The sequence below is a fragment of the Pistacia vera genome, unplaced genomic scaffold, assembly GCF_008641045.1.
Source record: "Pistacia vera cultivar Batoury unplaced genomic scaffold, PisVer_v2 Contig999, whole genome shotgun sequence".
Classification (NCBI taxonomy): Eukaryota; Viridiplantae; Streptophyta; class Magnoliopsida; order Sapindales; family Anacardiaceae; genus Pistacia; species Pistacia vera.
The window spans coordinates 235,798-256,446 of NW_022196888.1; the positions used below are offsets into that span (position 1 = coordinate 235,798).

At 33.7% G+C, this 20,649-nt stretch overlaps 2 protein-coding genes across 2 annotated transcripts; both read left to right on the top strand.

Annotated features, from left to right (window-relative positions):
• The first annotated feature begins 8,825 nt into the window (after positions 1–8,825).
• Positions 8,826–16,514, top strand: LOC116121605 (eEF1A lysine and N-terminal methyltransferase-like). The gene is made up of 14 exons (XM_031407545.1): positions 8,826–9,250; positions 10,222–10,323; positions 10,467–10,533; positions 10,755–10,936; positions 11,421–11,681; positions 11,817–11,900; positions 12,006–12,053; positions 12,148–12,209; positions 12,918–12,966; positions 14,204–14,462; positions 14,936–15,057; positions 15,520–15,600; positions 15,769–15,843; positions 16,308–16,514. The coding sequence occupies exons 1-14, from the start codon at positions 8,888–8,890 to the stop codon at positions 16,512–16,514; spliced, it is 1,962 nt and encodes a 653-aa protein (XP_031263405.1). The 5' UTR covers positions 8,826–8,887.
• Positions 16,515–16,972: 458 nt separating this feature from the next.
• LOC116121606 (eEF1A lysine and N-terminal methyltransferase-like) lies at positions 16,973–20,645 on the top strand (the record flags this gene model as incomplete). The annotated part of the gene is made up of 8 exons (XM_031407546.1): positions 16,973–17,005; positions 17,120–17,380; positions 17,516–17,599; positions 17,705–17,752; positions 17,847–17,908; positions 18,617–18,665; positions 19,903–20,161; positions 20,635–20,645. Coding segments are annotated over exons 1-8 (807 nt in total), but the record flags the coding sequence as incomplete, so codon positions are not given.
• Between the last annotated feature and the right edge of the window lie 4 nt (positions 20,646–20,649).

Consider the following 20,649-nt stretch of genomic DNA (forward strand, 5'->3'; position numbering starts at 1 on the left):
CTAGTCATAGGGAACGGTCCGAGTCCTGAAATTTTTCATGGGCCTTGGACGGGTCCCAAACCCATGAGCGATTGGTCCCGATCGGGCCTGGGTCCCAATCGGGCCCAGACCTAGGCCCGGTTGGGACCAGTCCCTGCCCAGGTTTCAATTAACCGTTGTCTTTTCCAACACTAAGCTTAGCATGGAAAAGTCGGTACCGGGAACCAAGGAGTCGAAAGAAGCACAAGAAAACCCACAAGACTGCCAAAGAAACCCCCCAACTCACAAACAACTCCTGAAAAGAGAGGATACACGAACCTCTAATAGAGCTCTGAACGAATTGTGACCTTAGACACCAAACTACAGTATGTGATCATTACTATCATTCGCAAAGAACCGTCGAGGATAGAGTGCGAAAGACTAGAATGAACCCTTTCTCAAAGATCGCATTCCGAAGAGATCGCTAGAGAGGAATATCCTCTGAGGTTCCATACGCCACAAATAGAGCAATACCGAGGAGATATTGAACCCAGAGAGCGCGTGGACCGATATTACACTTTGATGGACATGCAAGCGACTACTCCCTAAATAATATGTAAGGCTTTCTCCTTTAGTTTAACTAGAGTTGCCAAGGACTGATACTGTTTGTGAATTATTTCAAGTCACAACAAGGAAGAAGCCAATTGAGAACCTTCATGTCCATGAAATAAAAGCCTCTGGAGCTTCTCAAAGAATTTATTGACTAGTATCAGAAAAACCTAGGAACCGTTGACAAATACAATGAGACAACGACGATCTGTGGCCCTGTTACCGCCTCTACGAGGCGACCAACCTGTTGCATAACATCTATTAGTCGATACACGTGAAACTTGTGCAGAGTTGAGGGACAAAATTTTCACGTACGCAGTTCTCGAGAAAGATAGTGGGCGCAATGAGAGACAACGGAATAGAACTCTACTTCCTTCTCGTCCAAGTCCTAAACCCCAAATCTTTCCACTAGTTCAAAAGTGGGTCGCCAAAATAAGCAAGTTCGCCAAGTACACACACTTAAATACTCCTTGAGAACAAATCTAAACATATAATAATCGCAAGAGAGTGTTCAAAGCACCGACCTTAATCAAAACCGCTCTAGCAACGAGGAACAAAACAAGTACAACCTCTACCACTAGGAGCACAGACATGATACATCAACCACTAGGAGCACAGACATGATACATCAGAGTGTTTTGAGCTCAAAGAAAACATCAAAGAGATCATCAATGGGTGGAATTGGCACACATTAAGCAAAAAGGTTTCAGAACTAAAGAAACATGCAAATCAACAAGCTACAACAAGTCTCCAAGGGACAAGACGTGACAACAAGGCAAGGTTGACAATCGAATAAAAGCATCTGTACTTGCCACGAAAACACAAGTGAAAATGCATCAAGTTTTGCAATTTTTTTTTTTTTTTTTTTTCAAAATTCCCAAATTTAAAAATATTGTGAATCCAATGACAACAAAAGAAGCTACTTTTTATAAGCCAAACGACACTCAAAGTCAAACAATCAAACAAGTTTTAGCCATGGATTTTCAACTAGCATGCAAAAAAATATCAGTTTTGAACAAGTCTTTTATTGTTGGTTCGAAAACAATTCGATTCAATTATTTATCATCCAAACATGAATTTAACAAAAATCCACAAGCATTCAAGCAAGAAAATACACAATCAAGTTGATGATATATAGCCTCAAACTTCACAAAAAGCAAGCAAAAATACAAGCAAGCATAGTTGGCGGCAAAAGAAGATAATGATCTTCCTTCTCTAGGGCAACCAAGGAGGCAGACACATCAGCGACTTGGCATGAGTAAGAAAATACGACTCAACGTGGCGTGGCGTGGGTCATCATTCTCAAACCTAACCTCAATGAAAAATAACCTCCCTAAGAAATAATGAAGATCAATACTAATCTAAACTGGATGAGCCCCATAATCCAATACTTGGTGTCAAGAAACTTACTTGAGGATAAAAATGAGGTTTGGAGGTTGAAATATTGAGCCGCTAGGTAGACTCTTGTGCAAGGCATACTTTGTAAAAGAAGTTTCGATGGACCATTACTCAGATGTCTGTCCTAAGAAGTGGTCGGTTATGTACTCCGAGAAATCCGTTAAGGCATTTTGGCAACCATGCGGCTGGAGGATCACTGGTGGAGAAGGCAATTAGACAAGGGTACGTATATTGGCTTAGTCTAAATGGTGATGCCAAATGTCTTGTCCAAAAGTACAAAAAATGCCAAAGGTTTGCTACTATACCCTATAAAGCCTTGAATGGTCCAATCACTGGCCTGGGGCCCTTTGCACAATAAAGCTTAGAACTTATAGGTTCAGTGGCCAGTGGCTAGTGTGAAAGGTTAAATTAAATTGAGTTAACGACATGTTCCCACCCGAAATAAGTTACATTGACACTTTCTCACCCTTAAACTTTTAAAACACTTTTTTACTACCCAAATAATATATTTCCCTCTAATTTGGGTGGGAAATATGTTTAGAGGGAAATATGTTGATTTATGAAAAAACCCTCTTCTTAGCCTCTTCCATTGCTTCTCTTCTTAGCTTCTTCCCTTGTCGGCAAGCGCCAAGAAAATATTGCAAATAAATATTTCTCAATTGTCTTTCAACCCAATGAACACAAAAATCGAATGAATCAATCTCAATTAATCCAATTAAAACTCAAAAAACCCTAGGGTGGGGGAGCTTCAATCGCCGACGATTGGTGAGCAAACAGGATCTAGGATGTTGGGGCTTTTGGAGAGGAAGATCCAAAGAATCGATTGGTGGTAGCAGGGATGATTTTCGACACAAAAAAGGATAAAAAATTGGCTTGGAAGTCGAAAGGTCGCGCGATGCATGGCCAGTGATCGGTGACCAAGGGATGGTGATGGAGGTAAGGGTTTTATAGAGTGGGATGTGGGGAGTGTGATGGTGGTGTCTGGGTGAATTTATGGCAAAGAAATTGACCGAAAATCCGGCTTGAAGAGTTGGTCGTGTGAATGGAGGTGGTGGTGGGAAATGGTGAGTGATGACAATAAATGGAGGCTTGGGCTTTGTAGAGGAGGTGATGAGGATTCTGTGGGTGGTCTTGGAAGTGATTTTGAACATCAAGATTGGCCGAAAAATGGCAAAAACTGTTGACTGTGATGCTGCTAACATGCGCCGTCTCTTGCTAACGTGCATCGTTCTTCTGTGGCAGCCAATGATTATTGACCATTCTGCTCTCATTAACTTTTGACTATTTTACCTTTCTTGATAACAAAAATTACTAACAAAATTATGTTTTGAGTACTGAAATGGTATTTAAAAAGTGGGTGGGTATGAATTTTCCAGTGGGCTATTTTTCTGGTGGGAACATGTCGTTAACTCAACTAAATTCGTGATAGTGGCCATCGACTACTTCACTTTAAAGTTGAGTCATTGGCTACCATCACAGAAAATAAAACTAATAATTTTGTTTAGAGAAACACAATATGCCAATCTAGAATCTTACAAACCATTAACGCCACTAATGCCAAACATTTTGAAAATGCCAAATTCAAAGAGTTTTGCCGAATTCAAAATATCTGATATCTCAAGGTAACTGGACGAAGAGCTGTAACATCAAACCGAAAGACCAAAAAATGGTTCGCATTCTTGCCCATGTTCCGACGTGTCACATTGCATTAAATGCAATGTCGCACTGTCACTTCTGACCTTCTTCTTCGTTCAATTGAACTATCCAACGAACTAGAATCATCTGATGGTGAAGTTGGCACCTTTCCAAGTCATCTATTTATCCAAAGGAGAATGAGCATTCGACGAAAGTGGATAAGAGAGTATCAAACTATGAAACTGAAACGTTAAAAAAATCAGAAATCCTCTACCTCACTCTAATAAAATGAGAGTTGAAAGAAAGAGAAAGTAAACTATTTTCTCTTCCTTATCTAGGTTATTTATACTAAAATAAGTAGAAGGGCTAATTGAAGGGTCATGTGAAGGGCACATGGTCAATTCCGCTTTAAGGTAATCGGTCGAAGAGCTGCGACGTCTCAACGAAAGAGGAAGAAATGGTTTGCATGCTTGCCCAATGCAATGACCACACTCTTACTCTCGGCCTTCTTCATTGCATTGGACGATTCAACGAACTGGAATCATCCAACGATGAAGTTGTTTCCTTTCCAAGCTATCCATTTATCTAAAGAAGATAGAGAATGCGATGAAATGAGGAGGAGATTGTCAAACCGTAAAACCAAAATTTTAAAAAAGAAACAAACACCAGTAAACATTCAAATGAAACAAAGCGTTACACTGAAATTAAAAGTAAAGGAGCATTGAGTGAAAGCTTACTGTGAATAATGAGATGATCACCACGCTGGATAAAAGGAAAATCCTCTACCTTATTACCTTAACCTGCAAAAGCAATAAAATGAGAATCGAATGAAAGAGAAAGTAAACTATTTTCTTGTCCGGCATTTATACTGTTAAGATCCAAGCCTAATAATCAATCTCCAATATCAATCAATCACACAGTCAAAACAATCCACACAATAACACAATCAAGAATAGACATAAGGTTTTTGCTGTGGTTCACCTATCCAAGATTGGATATATTATATCAACATTAAGCTCTAGAATATTTAGGGCTCATTGCACTAATTAATCAAGAATTTACAGTTTACAAGAACAAAGATCAATCAATCTTTCACTCATTCGCATCCAAAACTCACTTTGTAACTCCTAATCTAGAGAAACTCTCCCTTGTATCTCTAATCTTTGAGAGAATAAATAACCCCCACAGAATGACTAAAAAATAATCACTCACGCACTGAAGCTACACTGATTTTGGATTGAAAAATGGAAAAATTATGAGAGCACTAGCTTTTTTCCCGAAAGAGAGAAGAAGACTGATATAAAATCTACAATTTGGGGCTGCTTGTATAATGTTGACTTGAAGTGTAAATCTCAGACATTGAATCACGAGTAATACTAGCCTTACAAAGAGGCATACAAAGAGACAAATTCAGTCCTTAAAATTTATGATTGTCTCTTTCTCTCTCTCTCTTTTTCCCTTCTTTTAAGGATTGGATTTGTCTTTTTGTATGCTTCTTTGTAAGACTAGTATTACTCTTGGATCACTATTACCATCGACGATCAGTATTCTCCCAAACATCTTAAAACGGCAGCGCACTACTTAGTCACTTTAAGCACTATGCGACAGCGTTTTTGCGGCTTCACTTCAACATATACTAAATGGAGGAGAAGGGCTGATTGAAGAGTCCCATGAAGGCCTTGTGGTCTAATGTCGCTTCAAGGAAATTGCACGAAGAGTCGTAATGTCCCAAAGAATGACGAAAAAATGGTTCGCATGTTTGCCCACGTTTGGATGCACTGAATGCAATGACCGCACTCTTACTCCCAACCCTCTTTGTCGCATTGCATCATCTAACAAATTGAAATCGTTTGATATTGGTGAAGCTGGTTCATTTCTAGGCCGTTTATTTATTTAAAGGAGATGGAACATACGAAGAAAAAGGGGAGGAGAGTGTCAAACAGTAAAATAGAAACATTAAAAAAGGCAAAAAACATTCAAATGACAAAACAATACACTAAAATTAAAAGTGAGAAAAGATCAGGTGAAAGATTACAGTGAATAATAAGTTGATCACTGTGCTTGCTCGGAATCTTCGATAGAAAAAATGGCAATCCTCTAGCTCACCCTCACTTACACAAGTAATAAAATGAGAAAGTAAATTATTTTCTCTTCATAAGTAGGTCATTTATGCTAAATGGAGGGGAAAGGCTAATTAAAGAGTCACATGAAAGCCACGTGGTCAAATGTGGCTTCAAGGTAACCTGACTAAAGAGTTTTAACGTCTTAATGAAAGATTGAAAAATGGTTTGCATGTTTTCCTATATCCTGATGTGCCACATTATATTTAATGGTCCATCCCTTCTGATGGAGAAGTTGGTTCCTTTTTAGGCTGTCTCTTTATCAAACGGAGATGGAGCTTGCGACGGACGGGTGGTGAAGAGTGTTAAATTGTGAAACCAAAACAATAAAATAAAAGGACAAACACCAGCTAAAAACATTCAAATGAAACCAAAAAAAAAAAACTAAAATTAAAATTAGATATTAAAAGTTCCACTAAAATATCAAAAAGCCTCCAAGTAAAAAAAACCAATAAAACCGAATTGTACTGAAACAAATTTCTTAATTTAGATATTAAACTAACACTGTATGATAATACAATTTTACCTTTCTTTACAAAATTTTCTTGTACAGTACAATTCAATTCGGTCAAAAAATCTTGGAGAGTATTGCATTTCACTATGCATGTGATGAATGATTAACAGTGTTGCCGAATCTTTTTCTGGTATTTTTTGCCAAATGAAGTTGCCAGATGTCTCGTTGTTATCATTGTTGGGTAGATTGCCGATCGATCTACCCAACGGTGTTGATAGTATCGTCGACCGCTCTTCTAAGGACGTTGTTGGCGATAGTGAGCCAAAATATTTTTCGATATTTTCTAAGAAAATGCTTTTGCTAGCAGCTTCTCTATATACACTGTTGGATACATCGTTTGATGATCTATCTAACGGCAGTGACGATGATGTCAAATGTGTCGTCGTAGACTAAGCCCAAATTTCAATGAAAAAAAGTTTAACACTGACCACCCCATTGGTCAGTGTTAAACTTTTTTTATTTTCAAATTTTCATTTAAAATATTTATTATAATTTTTTTAAATATTTCAAAAAATTATTTTTAAATATTTCAAAAAATTATTTTTAAATAATAATAATATTTGTTAATTTAGTTTAGTATTTCCAATGTGGCGCTCGAAAGGCACCCTTAGACCTAGGCATGCAATCGAACTGAACACGAACGAACAGTCCCATTCGAAATTTGTTCGATAAGCATGAAAGGGTGTTTGATTTCGTGTTCGAACTCGAACAAACACACGATGACTGTTCGTGTTCGTTCGATTAACAAAAGGTCAGTTCGTGATCGTTCGACTAACTCATAAATACTTATTCGAATAACTCGTTCGATAACTTGTAAATACTTTTTCGAATAACTCGTTCGATAGCTTATAAATACCTATTCGAATAACTCGTTCAAATATCTGTTCGAATAAAAAATATACACTAACTTTCCAATTCATGCTCTAAAAAACAAATATACAACAATTTATATTTCATACCCATTTAATTCAACATTTGAAAATAAACTAACTTTCTATCTATATTTATATTTTAAATAAATCAATAAAACTCTATATTAAAATAACTAACCATCATAATAATAAAACTTCAAAATAAATTTAGCAATAATAAATCGTTTAAAACAAATTTGATTCCATATCAAACATGACACAAATAAAAGGAATTTGCAATTTGCATATATATATATATATATATATATATATCTATATATATATATATATATTATTATTATATATATAATGTGTAATTGTATATATACAAAATTATTATCATACATATATTAATCATACGTTACATATGTTATGAAATTACAAAAATTATAGGTTATCATATATTTATTATCATTATATAAATTATTATAAATATTTTAAATGTTTACATATATATTTTGTATCAACACCCATAAGTTCATAGTGGAATGAGGATCTATTGTAATATATAATCAATACATATGTGTGATTAATTGTTTTATATATATATTACTGTCTATATATATATTTTATATCAACACCTATAAATTCATAGTGGTATGAGGGTTTATTGTATTATATGATCAATATAAATGTGTGATTAATTTAAGTTTAATTAAACCATTATGTTATTAAATTTGTTATGCTATATATCACTTGATTATACAATATGTTATTAAATTTGTTATGCTATATATCACTTGATTATACAATATGTTATATTCATAAATTTGTCATATTATATTTAATTAAGCTATTATATTATTAAATTTGTCATGCTATATATCATTTAATTATGCAATATGTTATATTCATCAATTTACCGTATTATATTTAACTAAGCTATTATATTATTAAATTTGTTATACTATACATCACTTGATTATACAATATGTTATGTTCATCAATTTATCATACTATATTTATTATTTATTAATTGAAATGCTATCTTATAATATTTAATTATTGATTACATTTGGAAAAATATGAAGTTATTATATTATTGGATTTACTATATTATACATCACTTGATTATATAATCTATTATGTTATTAAATTTGTCATGCTATGTATCATAGTAATTTATTGCTTTTTAATTAAAATGTTATATACTTATATATTTAATTATTGATTACGTTTGGAAAAAAAAAAAATCCAAACATATTATATATATAAGAAAAACAAAAGTATCATAATATTTTATTATTGATCACCGTTAAAAAAAATTCATCCAAACTAAGCCAAACATTATATAAAAATGAAAAAAAAAGAAAAAAAATATAAATTATAATAATGCATTCTATGTTTTTTGAATATAAACGAACGAACAATTGAATGGATTAGTCGAACATATAATGTTCGCAAACATAATCAAACGAACAACTCATGTTCGAACTTGATCGAGCATATTATTGAACGAATATCAAACTGTTTATGAATAGTATTAAACAGTTATCGAACGAACATCGAATTGTTCACCAACTGTTTGGTTAATTAGACCTTAGTGTACTGCATTGATCCACGGTCCATCCCCACTCGTTTGTTTCGACTGAACGAGCAGGACAAAACTGGATTATCTTGATCAATTGATAGTAAGGCCAGGTGGGTAGTTTGGTCATTCGCTTTGATTTTCAAAATAAGGTGAAAAAAAAAAAAAAAAAATTCAAACTTTCTTCTCCCACACCAAAACCTAAAACCCTAGGATGGGAAAGAAAAACAAGAATGAATCATCATCATCTGACCTACTGCAGACCCTGGGAGACTTCACAAGCAAAGAAAACTGGGACAAGTTCTTCACCATCCGTGGTTGTGACGACTCTTTCGAGTGGTACGCTGAGTGGCCTCAGCTACGCGGCCCGCTCCTCTCCCTTCTCGGTCCTCCTTCTGCCCAAATTCTCGTCCCCGGTTGCGGAAATTCACGCCTCTCCGAGCACTTATACGACGCCGGATTTCATGGCATTACCAATATTGATTTCTCCAAAGTTGTCATTTCTGACATGTTGCGCCGCAATGTCCGGGACCGACCCGATATGCGGTGGCGGGTCATGGATATGACTAACATGCAGGTATCTTTTGCAATTTTTTTTTTTAATTTGCTTTTTTTTTTTTTTAACTTAATTCATCTCTGTGAGGTTTAGCTTAATCACATTCAAACGAAAATAATGCATTTGTAAGTAAGACTGATTTTAGGGGAGGTCAAAGAAGTTTTATCTTGATAGTGTGTAGGTGAATTTGATTGGGTTTGGAGGATGGTTTTGAGCTTGTCGGCTTAGTTTCATAACTACTGATATTGTGATGAGTTTGCTTACTTTCGAGCATTCATTGGTTTGGGTTGAATTGCAATGATGGTATATTCTTTCTGTTGATGGGAATACGGTAGTATATGGGTACTCTTGCACTAAAGATATTGAGAAATTGTATTATAGAGGTTTCTAAATGAGTAAGGATTGCAATTCTGGTGGCACTTGGGAAAGAACTATGGATGGTTTTAAAGCCTAATTATGGTGAAGAGAAATTCTAAATGCAATCTCTTTCTCACTCTCTCACTCTCATTGTGACATTTGTATAAGATACAAATGAGATATCGCATTGGTTGATGAATCTTAGATGATCTCCAACTAAAGTATCATTAACAAGGTGTTCTATCGCATTGTAGATTATTATGTAAGATCTGTATCGTTTGATGATGCCATTGGAATTGCTAGAAACATTGTTAAGTATATTGCTAATCCAAATACGTAAGTTACTCGAGGAGATTGGAGCATGCTACTTAGAGACAAATTATTGTCGTTTGAAGAGATTTGATTTGGAATTTTATGTCCAAAGTCTTTCTCTTTTCTGTCTCAGTTTGTCTTGCTTCAATTATTAGCTTGTCAATATTTGCTAGTCAGTTTTGATAAATTGTGTATCTTAATGAATTGTACTTATTTTGATTGATGCTTCAATTTCTTCTTTTGACAATATAATTGTTGTTTTGCTTTTCTTTTCTTTGTTTCTTTATTTTTTTTTTTCTTCTCATTGTTGCAACTTTTACCAGTTTACAGATGAGAGTTTTGATGTTGTACTTGATAAAGGTGGATTGGATGCTTTGATGGAGCCAGAGCTTGGTCCCAAGCTGGGGAATCAGTATCTATCAGAGGTTTCTTGGACTTTGATTTGGATTCTATTTATTTATTCATGTTTTTGCATACATCTGTTTGATGTACTCATTCATTTTCTTCAATTGCTCATAGAAAAAGTGAATACTTTGTTGGATTCACATAAGTGGGGTTGTATCACCAGGTGAAAAGACTTCTTAAAACTGGAGGGAAGTTTATTTGCCTTACCTTAGCAGAGTCTCATGTTCTAGGTACTATTTCTCGGTTAAGCAAACATATCTTTTTTTTCTATAAGTTATTGCTTGCTTAAGTTATCTTGAGGAAATATTAAGCCTTAGTTATTTGTTTATAGTAAGCTTTGGGTTTGGAATGAATGTGCAATTATTAAATTGTTTTCGTTGTTGTATTCTACATCTCTGTTTACTTGCTAGTGCATATTCTGAGATAAATGTTGAATTGTTTTCTTTTGCAGTTTTGCTTTTCTCTAAGTTTCGGTTTGGGTGGAAACTGTGTGTTCATCCCATACCTCTGAAATCATCTTGTAGGCCTAGTCTTCAAACCTTTATGATTGTCGCAGAGAAAGATGATATTTCTGTGTTGCACCAGATAACATCATCATTCAATCGTTCTTCTCTTGATTGTAACAAAAGTCAGGTAGAATATCTGACCTCCATGTCTTTACTGAAGGATGAAGTATTCCATTAGCATTCATTTTCTACGAATATTATATTCTTTCTAATACGTATTTGAAAGCTTTTAATGTTTAACAGCCATGATGCATTGCGGTATATGTAATAAGGGAAAATAATACAGTCACTAAAAGTAGTGCACCGAATTCATGCACCGAATGACGTGGCACAATCTTGACCTTCAATTAATTATAACTTAATATTAATAGACGGTCAGGATTGCGTCACGTCATTCGGTGCATGAATTCGGTGCATTACTTTCGGTGACTATAGCATTACTCATGTAATAAGTATTGTAATACATGCAGGAATCTTTTAGCCTTTGGACTGACCTGGTTTTAGCTGTGGATATCCTTATTATAGTTTCACCTTAATATAATCTCTCTTGTTTGGAATGAAGAATCTTAAATTTTTTTGATGTTAACTGCTTTCTTTCCTTTCTTTTTTAGGCATTTGGTATTCATGAAGCCCTTGAAAAAGAGAACCAAATTCGTAGTGAATACTCCAATGGCTCCGATATATTGTATTCTCTTGAAGATCTACAATTGGGAGCTAAAGGGGATCTAAAGAGGCTTAGTCATGGTCGTCGGTTTGAGCTTGCACTGGGTGTACATGGGGACTCCCAGTTTGGTTATAGAGCTGTACTTCTTGATGCCCGAGAAGACTGTGGTCCATTCATTTATAACTGTGGGGTGTTTATTGTGCCAAAGGTGTTTCTTTTGTATTTCTTTCTTATTGTGTACTGCATGGTACAATAAGTTCTACAAAGGATAATAATTGTTACTCAAATCAAAGTCTGCTATTGGGTTCTTCTATTTGAAACATAACAGAATTTTAGATTTCAGACTCGGGCTCATGAATGGCTCTTCTCTTCAGAAGAAGGACAATGGATGGTAGTTGAAAGCTCAAAGGCTGCACGTCTTATTATGGTACTTTTACGTAGATTAATTGCCAAATCTCGGAAATCTGTTTTGTGATTCTTTTTGAGCTTCTTTAAATGCAAACTTTAAAGAAAATTTATCTGTTGAATGAAGGTCTTATTGGACACTAGCCATGCTAATGCCAGCATGGATGATATCCAGGTAAGAAATTTCTTCAATTTTTTTGTCAATGAGACATTTGTTTCGTGCCAACCAATGTTAATATTTAAATGTTCTCAATGACATGATCTTTCAGAAGGACTTATCTCCTCTAGTAAAACAGTTGGCACCTGGGAATGAAAGTGGAGCCCAAATACCGTATGTTGTAGCATTTGCTTCTTTTTATGAATTTCCCATGATTTCATATTCAAAAGTTTTTATTGTAGTATCCTAATTTTCGTATTAGAGCAGAAAGTTTGGTGCTGATGCATATTTATTTTGTGGACCAAATCAGTTTCTCTTGTGTTCTGCGTAAAACAGTGCTTTGGTGAATGTATTGTTGTCTTTGGTTGTTTTATATAATTCTTTGGTCCTGAGATTTTCTAAGATTGTGATATTGACACTCATTTTAGGTATAGACTGTGAAAATGAAAATTTTCTCATACCTTATGAGTCGTATATGACACAACTATTTGTTTGTTGAAGACTCTTTGGAAAACTTGCAATTTTATTATGGCATCAGTTTGAAGACTATTTATTCATGGCAGCATGTACTTATTAAACAGCACACCTATAGATTGTTTGTCGCTGTTGATGCTTGGATAAAGTTGTTAATTTGTTATAGACAAAGACATAATGCTATATGAACTTGGTGCGATGTGCATGATAATTCTGATATAGTTTTGTTATTGATTACTAGGATCATTCCCATATTTACATGGTAATTTGATGCTGTATTGATACTATACATTTTTGGTTAATATAAAAACTAAAACAATAATCTGTTCAATCTGTTGAGCATTTTTGGTTGTCAAGTTTTTACAGCTGTACTTGTAGTAATTTGGTAAAATGTGCACAATGTGCCAGGTTTATGATGGCAAGTGATGGGATCAAGCAGCGGAATATTGTTCATCAGGTCGATAATAAACTAAATCTACTTTATTTGAGTGTTTCATGATTTAATGGGCCGTTGACTATCTTGATTACTTGAAAGGTTTATTGGACTTGACTGGTTATATTAAATAAATGTACATAGTTGAAGGTTATTGTGTTATGGTATGTTGAGAATCTCAAAGGTTCTGCAGTTTTTTTACATTGTCTGTTTTGTGGTTCTTCCCTGCAACTGGTCTGAACTATTTCTTTGGAATTTGATTAAATAAGCTTGGTCTATATATAGTATTATTTTTTGCTTGCTATGATAACATATAGGATAAAACGATATATAGTCAAATTTTACTAATATTTAAATTGCTTTCAATTACTAAATTTTTATTTAATAAGTACATTAAGAAATATGTTTTATAGTAGTAATTGTTTTTGTACTTTTAATTATTAATACGTTTGCTTTGTTGTCAAAATCCCCTTGAGACCACTTATTTGGGATATACCGTAATCTCAAAGGAAATGTCCCTGAGATGCTGAATCCCAGTTCTTGTAAGCAAACTAAGCGTACCTCAATATATTTTTGAGATATACTTTAATTTCAAAGGAAATGTCCTTAAGATGTTGAACCCCAATTTTTTAATATACCAAGTTTTTGATATAAGAAGATAAATTTCTTTTTTTTTTAATAAACTAAAATATTTTGGCTCTTTGGCTGTAAATGAAAAAAAAAAAAAAAAAAAAAGATTTTTCAAGAACTAAAGAAGCTACTTTAATCTACTTTTGTTTATCTTTTTGAAAATATTAAATGTCCAAAATATCCTTATGTTGTTTTATAAATTTCAAAATATCCACATACTATTTATTGTTAATGTAATTGCTCTGTTTTTTTTGGTATAAGTTATGCTTGCCAGTCAAATAACCAACAATTCTTTTTTGGGAAGCTTTACTAATGAAAACTCAAATAAAAGAAGGCATGTCAAATGAAGGTGAAGACCACATGCATATTTGTTTAAAATCTCTAATTCTAATATACTTGATATTTGTGAGTCTACTATATGTTCTTTTAAGTTTGCTGACAGGCTGTGATTTTGACTATCTTCATTTAATCTTGAAATTCATTTTTGATTTTCCATCCCTTTTGTGATGCCTGCCAATTGCAATACTGGCCTTTCTATGTGGATTTAACTTTTGGCTGTTAACTTTTTTGATCTCGAGCATTATATAGTGTCTGAATTATCCTGAAGTTCCTGCTGTTTGCTCTCTTGTAGGTCTCATCTTCATTAACAGGATCGATAATTGTTGAAGATGTAGTTTATGAAAATGTTGATGCTGATATCAGTCGCTTATGGCCATCCGAAGATTTGAAATTCCGTCGCCTTGTCTTCCAAAGAACTCAGGGTCTGGTACAATCAGAAGCTTTGCTGATGAAGGATGTATCTTCTCATAAAATTGTGAGTGAAACAGATAGGAAGAAAGCTGTTTCATCTTCCAAATCCAAGCGAAGGGGATTTCAAAGACAGAATGATGGTAATGATTTTTGTCTTTAATGCTGTTGATTGATTTTAACAGCTATGCTAATTTGTGTTGCTTGACGGGTGACCTTAGGTTATTTCTATGTAGTTGATGTTTGGTAGTTCATGCAATTAGTGAAGTGTGGAATAATTTGATTTAAACCTTGCATTTCTGGACTTTTAAGTTTGCATGGGATCCTTAGGGATCAAGATGTTTTGGATCCTTCAACATTGATTTTCATTGATTACTATCAGCGGTGCCATGATCGAACGGTGATGGTACTATTAAATTTGTATAAGAAAAAAACTGAAATGTTTGGCAAGATAGCGGGATAGCTTTTAATGAAAAATGTTGTCTCTCTTTTATGAATTTCTACTCCTTACATGTGCATCATGAAATCTAGTATGATTAAGATATTTTATAGGTGCACTGCACAGTCATCACATTTGTTTGTGGTTCTTTTTGATTTTTCCTCATTGGTGCTGTAGATTCAGGCAACCGGCTGAAAGTCTATCATGGTTATTTGGCAAGTTCTTATCATACGGGAATCATCTCTGGATTTAGTCTTATTTCTTCCTACTTGGAGAGTGTGGCATCAACTGCAAAAACTGTAAGGATTTTATCCCTGTTTTATTGAAGAATCTTTTGTTCTCCCACTTTGGAGCTGTCTCTAATACCTTGGCTGTGGGTTTTAGTTTGATACTAAATTCCTGTATTCATTATTGCTGTTTGATTAAAGTAATTTGCATTTAACAAGTGATATGCGCATGGGTTTTACTAGTTTGTATGGCACATGAATCTATTGACTGCCTTATACTTTTTCAAGTTAAAGATTTAATGTTTCTGTTTCGTGAAACAGACGATGCATAGGTAGATTTCGTTTTGGGCTGTCTTTTTATAGGGTGGATGGTCCTCTAGATTTTTGTCTTCGCTGAGCTAAATAAAATTTGTAACTTCACTTAAATGATTATTAATGCAATTTCTTTAGTGACATTATTAAATTATTTACTTGTGGGATATCAAAGTTATTAATTTCCATAATTTTGCTTAAACTAAACAATATCTTTGCCAGGCTAAAGCAGTTATTATTGGTCTTGGAGCTGGTGTACTTCCAATGTTTCTTCGTGCATGTATGCCCTTATTGGACATTGAGGTAAATTTTCCAAACCAATATCCCCCAACCGAGAAAGTATAAAATAGATAAAGAGGAAAAGAAACTCAGTAGAAGTAATAGAAATATACTCTTTCTTTTTTTTTTTTTTCATTTTTTTGCTTTTTTCTTCTTGGTACAATCATAATTTGGTGAATCAATTTGTCGCAGGTGGTGGAGTTAGATGATATCATGCTTAATCTTGCAAGGGACTACTTTGCTTTTACTGAAGATACAAATTTGAAGGTAGTAATAGCTGATCTTGATTCCATGTTTATATCTTTTATTCTTGTCAACTAAAACTTGAATGTTTGTATCCTCACATGTTCAAATATAATTCTTTAAGTAATAGTAGACTGATGTTTTTGAAATTGTGGTGAAGGGACATTGAAAAGATATAACTTATCCAGCTGTTTCGCAAAATCCACAATTAAATGCCATGTTTATGTTTTTATTTATCTGCCATAATATCATATTTGATTCCTCAATGACATCTGCAGGATAAGATAGAAAGTATTTAGAGGACCTAACTAGAATAAAGAATTACATCTATTTTACAGTTTTAAGAATGTGAAAAAACTTTTTGTAAATCCTTTATTGAGACTAAGAAACTCACATTACTGTTTAAACTGAAATATCTTAACTCTTGTTATTGTAGCTGTCTTGTTATTGTATTTTATGCTCAAGTAGATTCTCCTATGATGATTCAGGTACATGTTGCTGATGGGATTCAGTTTGTTAGAGAAATCACAAACTCTTTTGCAGCTGATGAACTGCCTGTTCATGGAAATTTCGATGCTTCTGACAACACGAGACTTCCTCTCAATGGAAGTTGCAGTGCGTCTAGTACAAAAGTTGTTGGTAGTAGCAGAGTTGATGTTCTAATTATTGACGTGGACTCCTCCGATTCAAGGTGAATGCAATTGAATTTTATTGCAATTTTTTCCATTATTGTTGAGAAACTGTTAAGAGTAAGAGGGTCATTTGTTTTCTTTTGAAAATATTAAATGTCCAAAATATCCTTATGTTGTTTTATAAATTTCAAAATATCCACATACTATTTATTGTTAATGTAATTGCTCTGTTTTTTTTGGTATATTTTGCTTGCCAGTCAAATAACCAACAATTCTTTTTGAGAAGCTTTACTAATGAAAACTCAAATAAAGAAGGCATGTCAAATGAAGGTGAAGACCATATGCATATTTGTTAAAATCTCTAATTCTAATATACTTGATATTTGTGAGTCTACTATAGTTTCTTAAGTTTGCTGACAGGCTGTGATTTTGACTATCTTCATTTAATCTTGAAATTCATTTTTGATTTCCATCCCTTTTGTGATGCTATAGCATTACTCATGTAATAAGTATTGTAATACATGCAGGAATCTTTTAGCCTTTGGACTGACCTGGTTTTAGCTGTGGATATCCTTATTATAGTTTCACCTTAATATAATCTCTCTTGTTTGGAATGAAGAATCTTAAATTTTTTTGATGTTAACTGCTTTCTTTCCTTTCTTTTTTAGGCATTTGGTATTCATGAAGCCCTTGAAAAAGAGAACCAAATTCGTAGTGAATACTCCAATGGCTCCGATATATTGTATTCTCTTGAAGATCTACAATTGGGAGCTAAAGGGGATCTAAAGAGGCTTAGTCATGGTCGTCGGTTTGAGCTTGCACTGGGTGTACATGGGGACTCCCAGTTTGGTTATAGAGCTGTACTTCTTGATGCCCGAGAAGACTGTGGTCCATTCATTTATAACTGTGGGGTGTTTATTGTGCCAAAGGTGTTTCTTTTGTATTTCTTTCTTATTGTGTACTGCATGGTACAATAAGTTCTACAAAGGATAATAATTGTTACTCAAATCAAAGTCTGCTATTGGGTTCTTCTATTTGAAACATAACAGAATTTTAGATTTCAGACTCGGGCTCATGAATGGCTCTTCTCTTCAGAAGAAGGACAATGGATGGTAGTTGAAAGCTCAAAGGCTGCACGTCTTATTATGGTACTTTTACGTAGATTAATTGCCAAATCTCGGAAATCTGTTTTGTGATTCTTTTTGAGCTTCTTTAAATGCAAACTTTAAAGAAAATTTATCTGTTGAATGAAGGTCTTATTGGACACTAGCCATGCTAATGCCAGCATGGATGATATCCAGGTAAGAAATTTCTTCAATTTTTTTGTCAATGAGACATTTGTTTCGTGCCAACCAATGTTAATATTTAAATGTTCTCAATGACATGATCTTTCAGAAGGACTTATCTCCTCTAGTAAAACAGTTGGCACCTGGGAATGAAAGTGGAGCCCAAATACCGTATGTTGTAGCATTTGCTTCTTTTTATGAATTTCCCATGATTTCATATTCAAAAGTTTTTATTGTAGTATCCTAATTTTCGTATTAGAGCAGAAAGTTTGGTGCTGATGCATATTTATTTTGTGGACCAAATCAGTTTCTCTTGTGTTCTGCGTAAAACAGTGCTTTGGTGAATGTATTGTTGTCTTTGGTTGTTTTATATAATTCTTTGGTCCTGAGATTTTCTAAGATTGTGATATTGACACTCATTTTAGGTATAGACTGTGAAAATGAAAATTTTCTCATACCTTATGAGTCGTATATGACACAACTATTTGTTTGTTGAAGACTCTTTGGAAAACTTGCAATTTTATTATGGCATCAGTTTGAAGACTATTTATTCATGGCAGCATGTACTTATTAAACAGCACACCTATAGATTGTTTGTCGCTGTTGATGCTTGGATAAAGTTGTTAATTTGTTATAGACAAAGACATAATGCTATATGAACTTGGTGCGATGTGCATGATAATTCTGATATAGTTTTGTTATTGATTACTAGGATCATTCCCATATTTACATGGTAATTTGATGCTGTATTGATAATATACATTTTTGGTTAATATAAAAACTAAAACAATAATCTGTTCAATCTGTTGAGCATTTTTGGTTGTCAAGTTTTTACAGCTGTACTTGTAGTAATTTGGTAAAATGTGCACAATGTGCCAGGTTTATGATGGCAAGTGATGGGATCAAGCAGCGGAATATTGTTCATCAGGTCAATAATAAACTAAATCTACTTTATTTGAGTGTTTCATGATTTAATGGGCCGTTGACTATCTTGATTACTTGAAAGGTTTATTGGACTTGACTGGTTATATTAAATAAATGTACATAGTTGAAGGTTATTGTGTTATGGTATGTTGAGAATCTCAAAGGTTCTGCAGTTTTTTTACATTGTCTGTTTTGTGGTTCTTCCCTGCAACTGGTCTGAACTATTTCTTTGGAATTTGATTAAATAAGCTTGGTCTATATATAGTATTATTTTTTGCTTGCTATGATAACATATAGGATAAAACGATATATAGTCAAATTTTACTAATATTTAAATTGCTTTCAATTACTAAATTTTTATTTAATAAGTACATTAAGAAATATGTTTTATAGTAGTAATTGTTTTTGTACTTTTAATTATTAATACGTTTGCTTTGTTGTCAAAATCCCCTTGAGACCACTTATTTGGGATATACCGTAATCTCAAAGGAAATGTCCCTGAGATGCTGAATCCCAGTTCTTGTAAGCAAACTAAGCGTACCTCAATATATTTTTGAGATATACTTTAATTTCAAAGGAAATGTCCTTAAGATGTTGAACCCCAATTTTTTAATATACCAAGTTTTTGATATAAGAAGATAAATTTCTTTTTTTTTTAATAAACTAAAATATTTTGGCTCTTTGGCTGTAAATGAAAAAAAAAAAAAAAAAAAAAGATTTTTCAAGAACTAAAGAAGCTACTTTAATCTACTTTTGTTTATCTTTTTGAAAATATTAAATGTCCAAAATATCCTTATGTTGTTTTATAAATTTCAAAATATCCACATACTATTTATTGTTAATGTAATTGCTCTGTTTTTTTTGGTATAAGTTATGCTTGCCAGTCAAATAACCAACAATTCTTTTTTGGGAAGCTTTACTAATGAAAACTCAAATAAAAGAAGGCATGTCAAATGAAGGTGAAGACCACATGCATATTTGTTTAAAATCTCTAATTCTAATATACTTGATATTTGTGAGTCTACTATATGTTCTTTTAAGTTTGCTGACAGGCTGTGATTTTGACTATCTTCATTTAATCTTGAAATTCATTTTTGATTTTCCATCCCTTTTGTGATGCCTGCCAATTGCAATACTGGCCTTTCTATGTGGATTTAACTTTTGGCTGTTAACTTTTTTGATCTCGAGCATTATATAGTGTCTGAATTATCCTGAAGTTCCTGCTGTTTGCTCTCTTGTAGGTCTCATCTTCATTAACAGGATCGATAATTGTTGAAGATGTAGTTTATGAAAATGTTGATGCTGATATCAGTCGCTTATGGCCATCCGAAGATTTGAAATTCCGTCGCCTTGTCTTCCAAAGAACTCAGGGTCTGGTACAATCAGAAGCTTTGCTGATGAAGGATGTATCTTCTCATAAAATTGTGAGTGAAACAGATAGGAAGAAAGCTGTTTCATCTTCCAAATCCAAGCGAAGGGGATTTCAAAGACAGAATGATGGTAATGATTTTTGTCTTTAATGCTGTTGATTGATTTTAACAGCTATGCTAATTTGTGTTGCTTGACGGGTGGCCTTAGGTTATTTCTATGTAGTTGATGTTTGGTAGTTCATGCAATTAGTGAAGTGTGGAATAATTTGATTTAAACCTTGCATTTCTGGACTTTTAAGTTTGCATGGGATCCTTAGGGATCAAGATGTTTTGGATCCTTCAACATTGATTTTCATTGATTACTATCAGCGGTGCCATGATCGAACGGTGATGGTACTATTAAATTTGTATAAGAAAAAAACTGAAATGTTTGGCAAGATAGCGGGGTAGCTTTTAATGAAAAATGTTGTCTCTCTTTTATGACTTTCTACTCCTTACATGTGCATCATGAAATCTAGTATGATTAAGATATTTTATAGGTGCACTGCACAGTCATCACATTTGTTTGTGGTTCTTTTTGATTTTTCGTCATTGGTGCTGTAGATTCAGGCAACCGGC

What these genes read in the sequence shown, in the direction of transcription:
- LOC116121605 (XM_031407545.1), top strand. Translation starts at nt 8,888, where the DNA reads ATGGGAAAGAAAAACAAGAATGAATCATCATCATCTGACCTACTGCAG. An exon ending in TGGATATGACTAACATGCAG is followed by an intron (nt 9,251 to 10,221) that starts GTATCTTTTGCA and finishes AACTTTTACCAG; the next exon opens with TTTACAGATGAGAGTTTTGA. An exon ending in CCAGCATGGATGATATCCAG is followed by an intron (nt 12,054 to 12,147) that starts GTAAGAAATTTC and finishes ATGATCTTTCAG; the next exon opens with AAGGACTTATCTCCTCTAGT.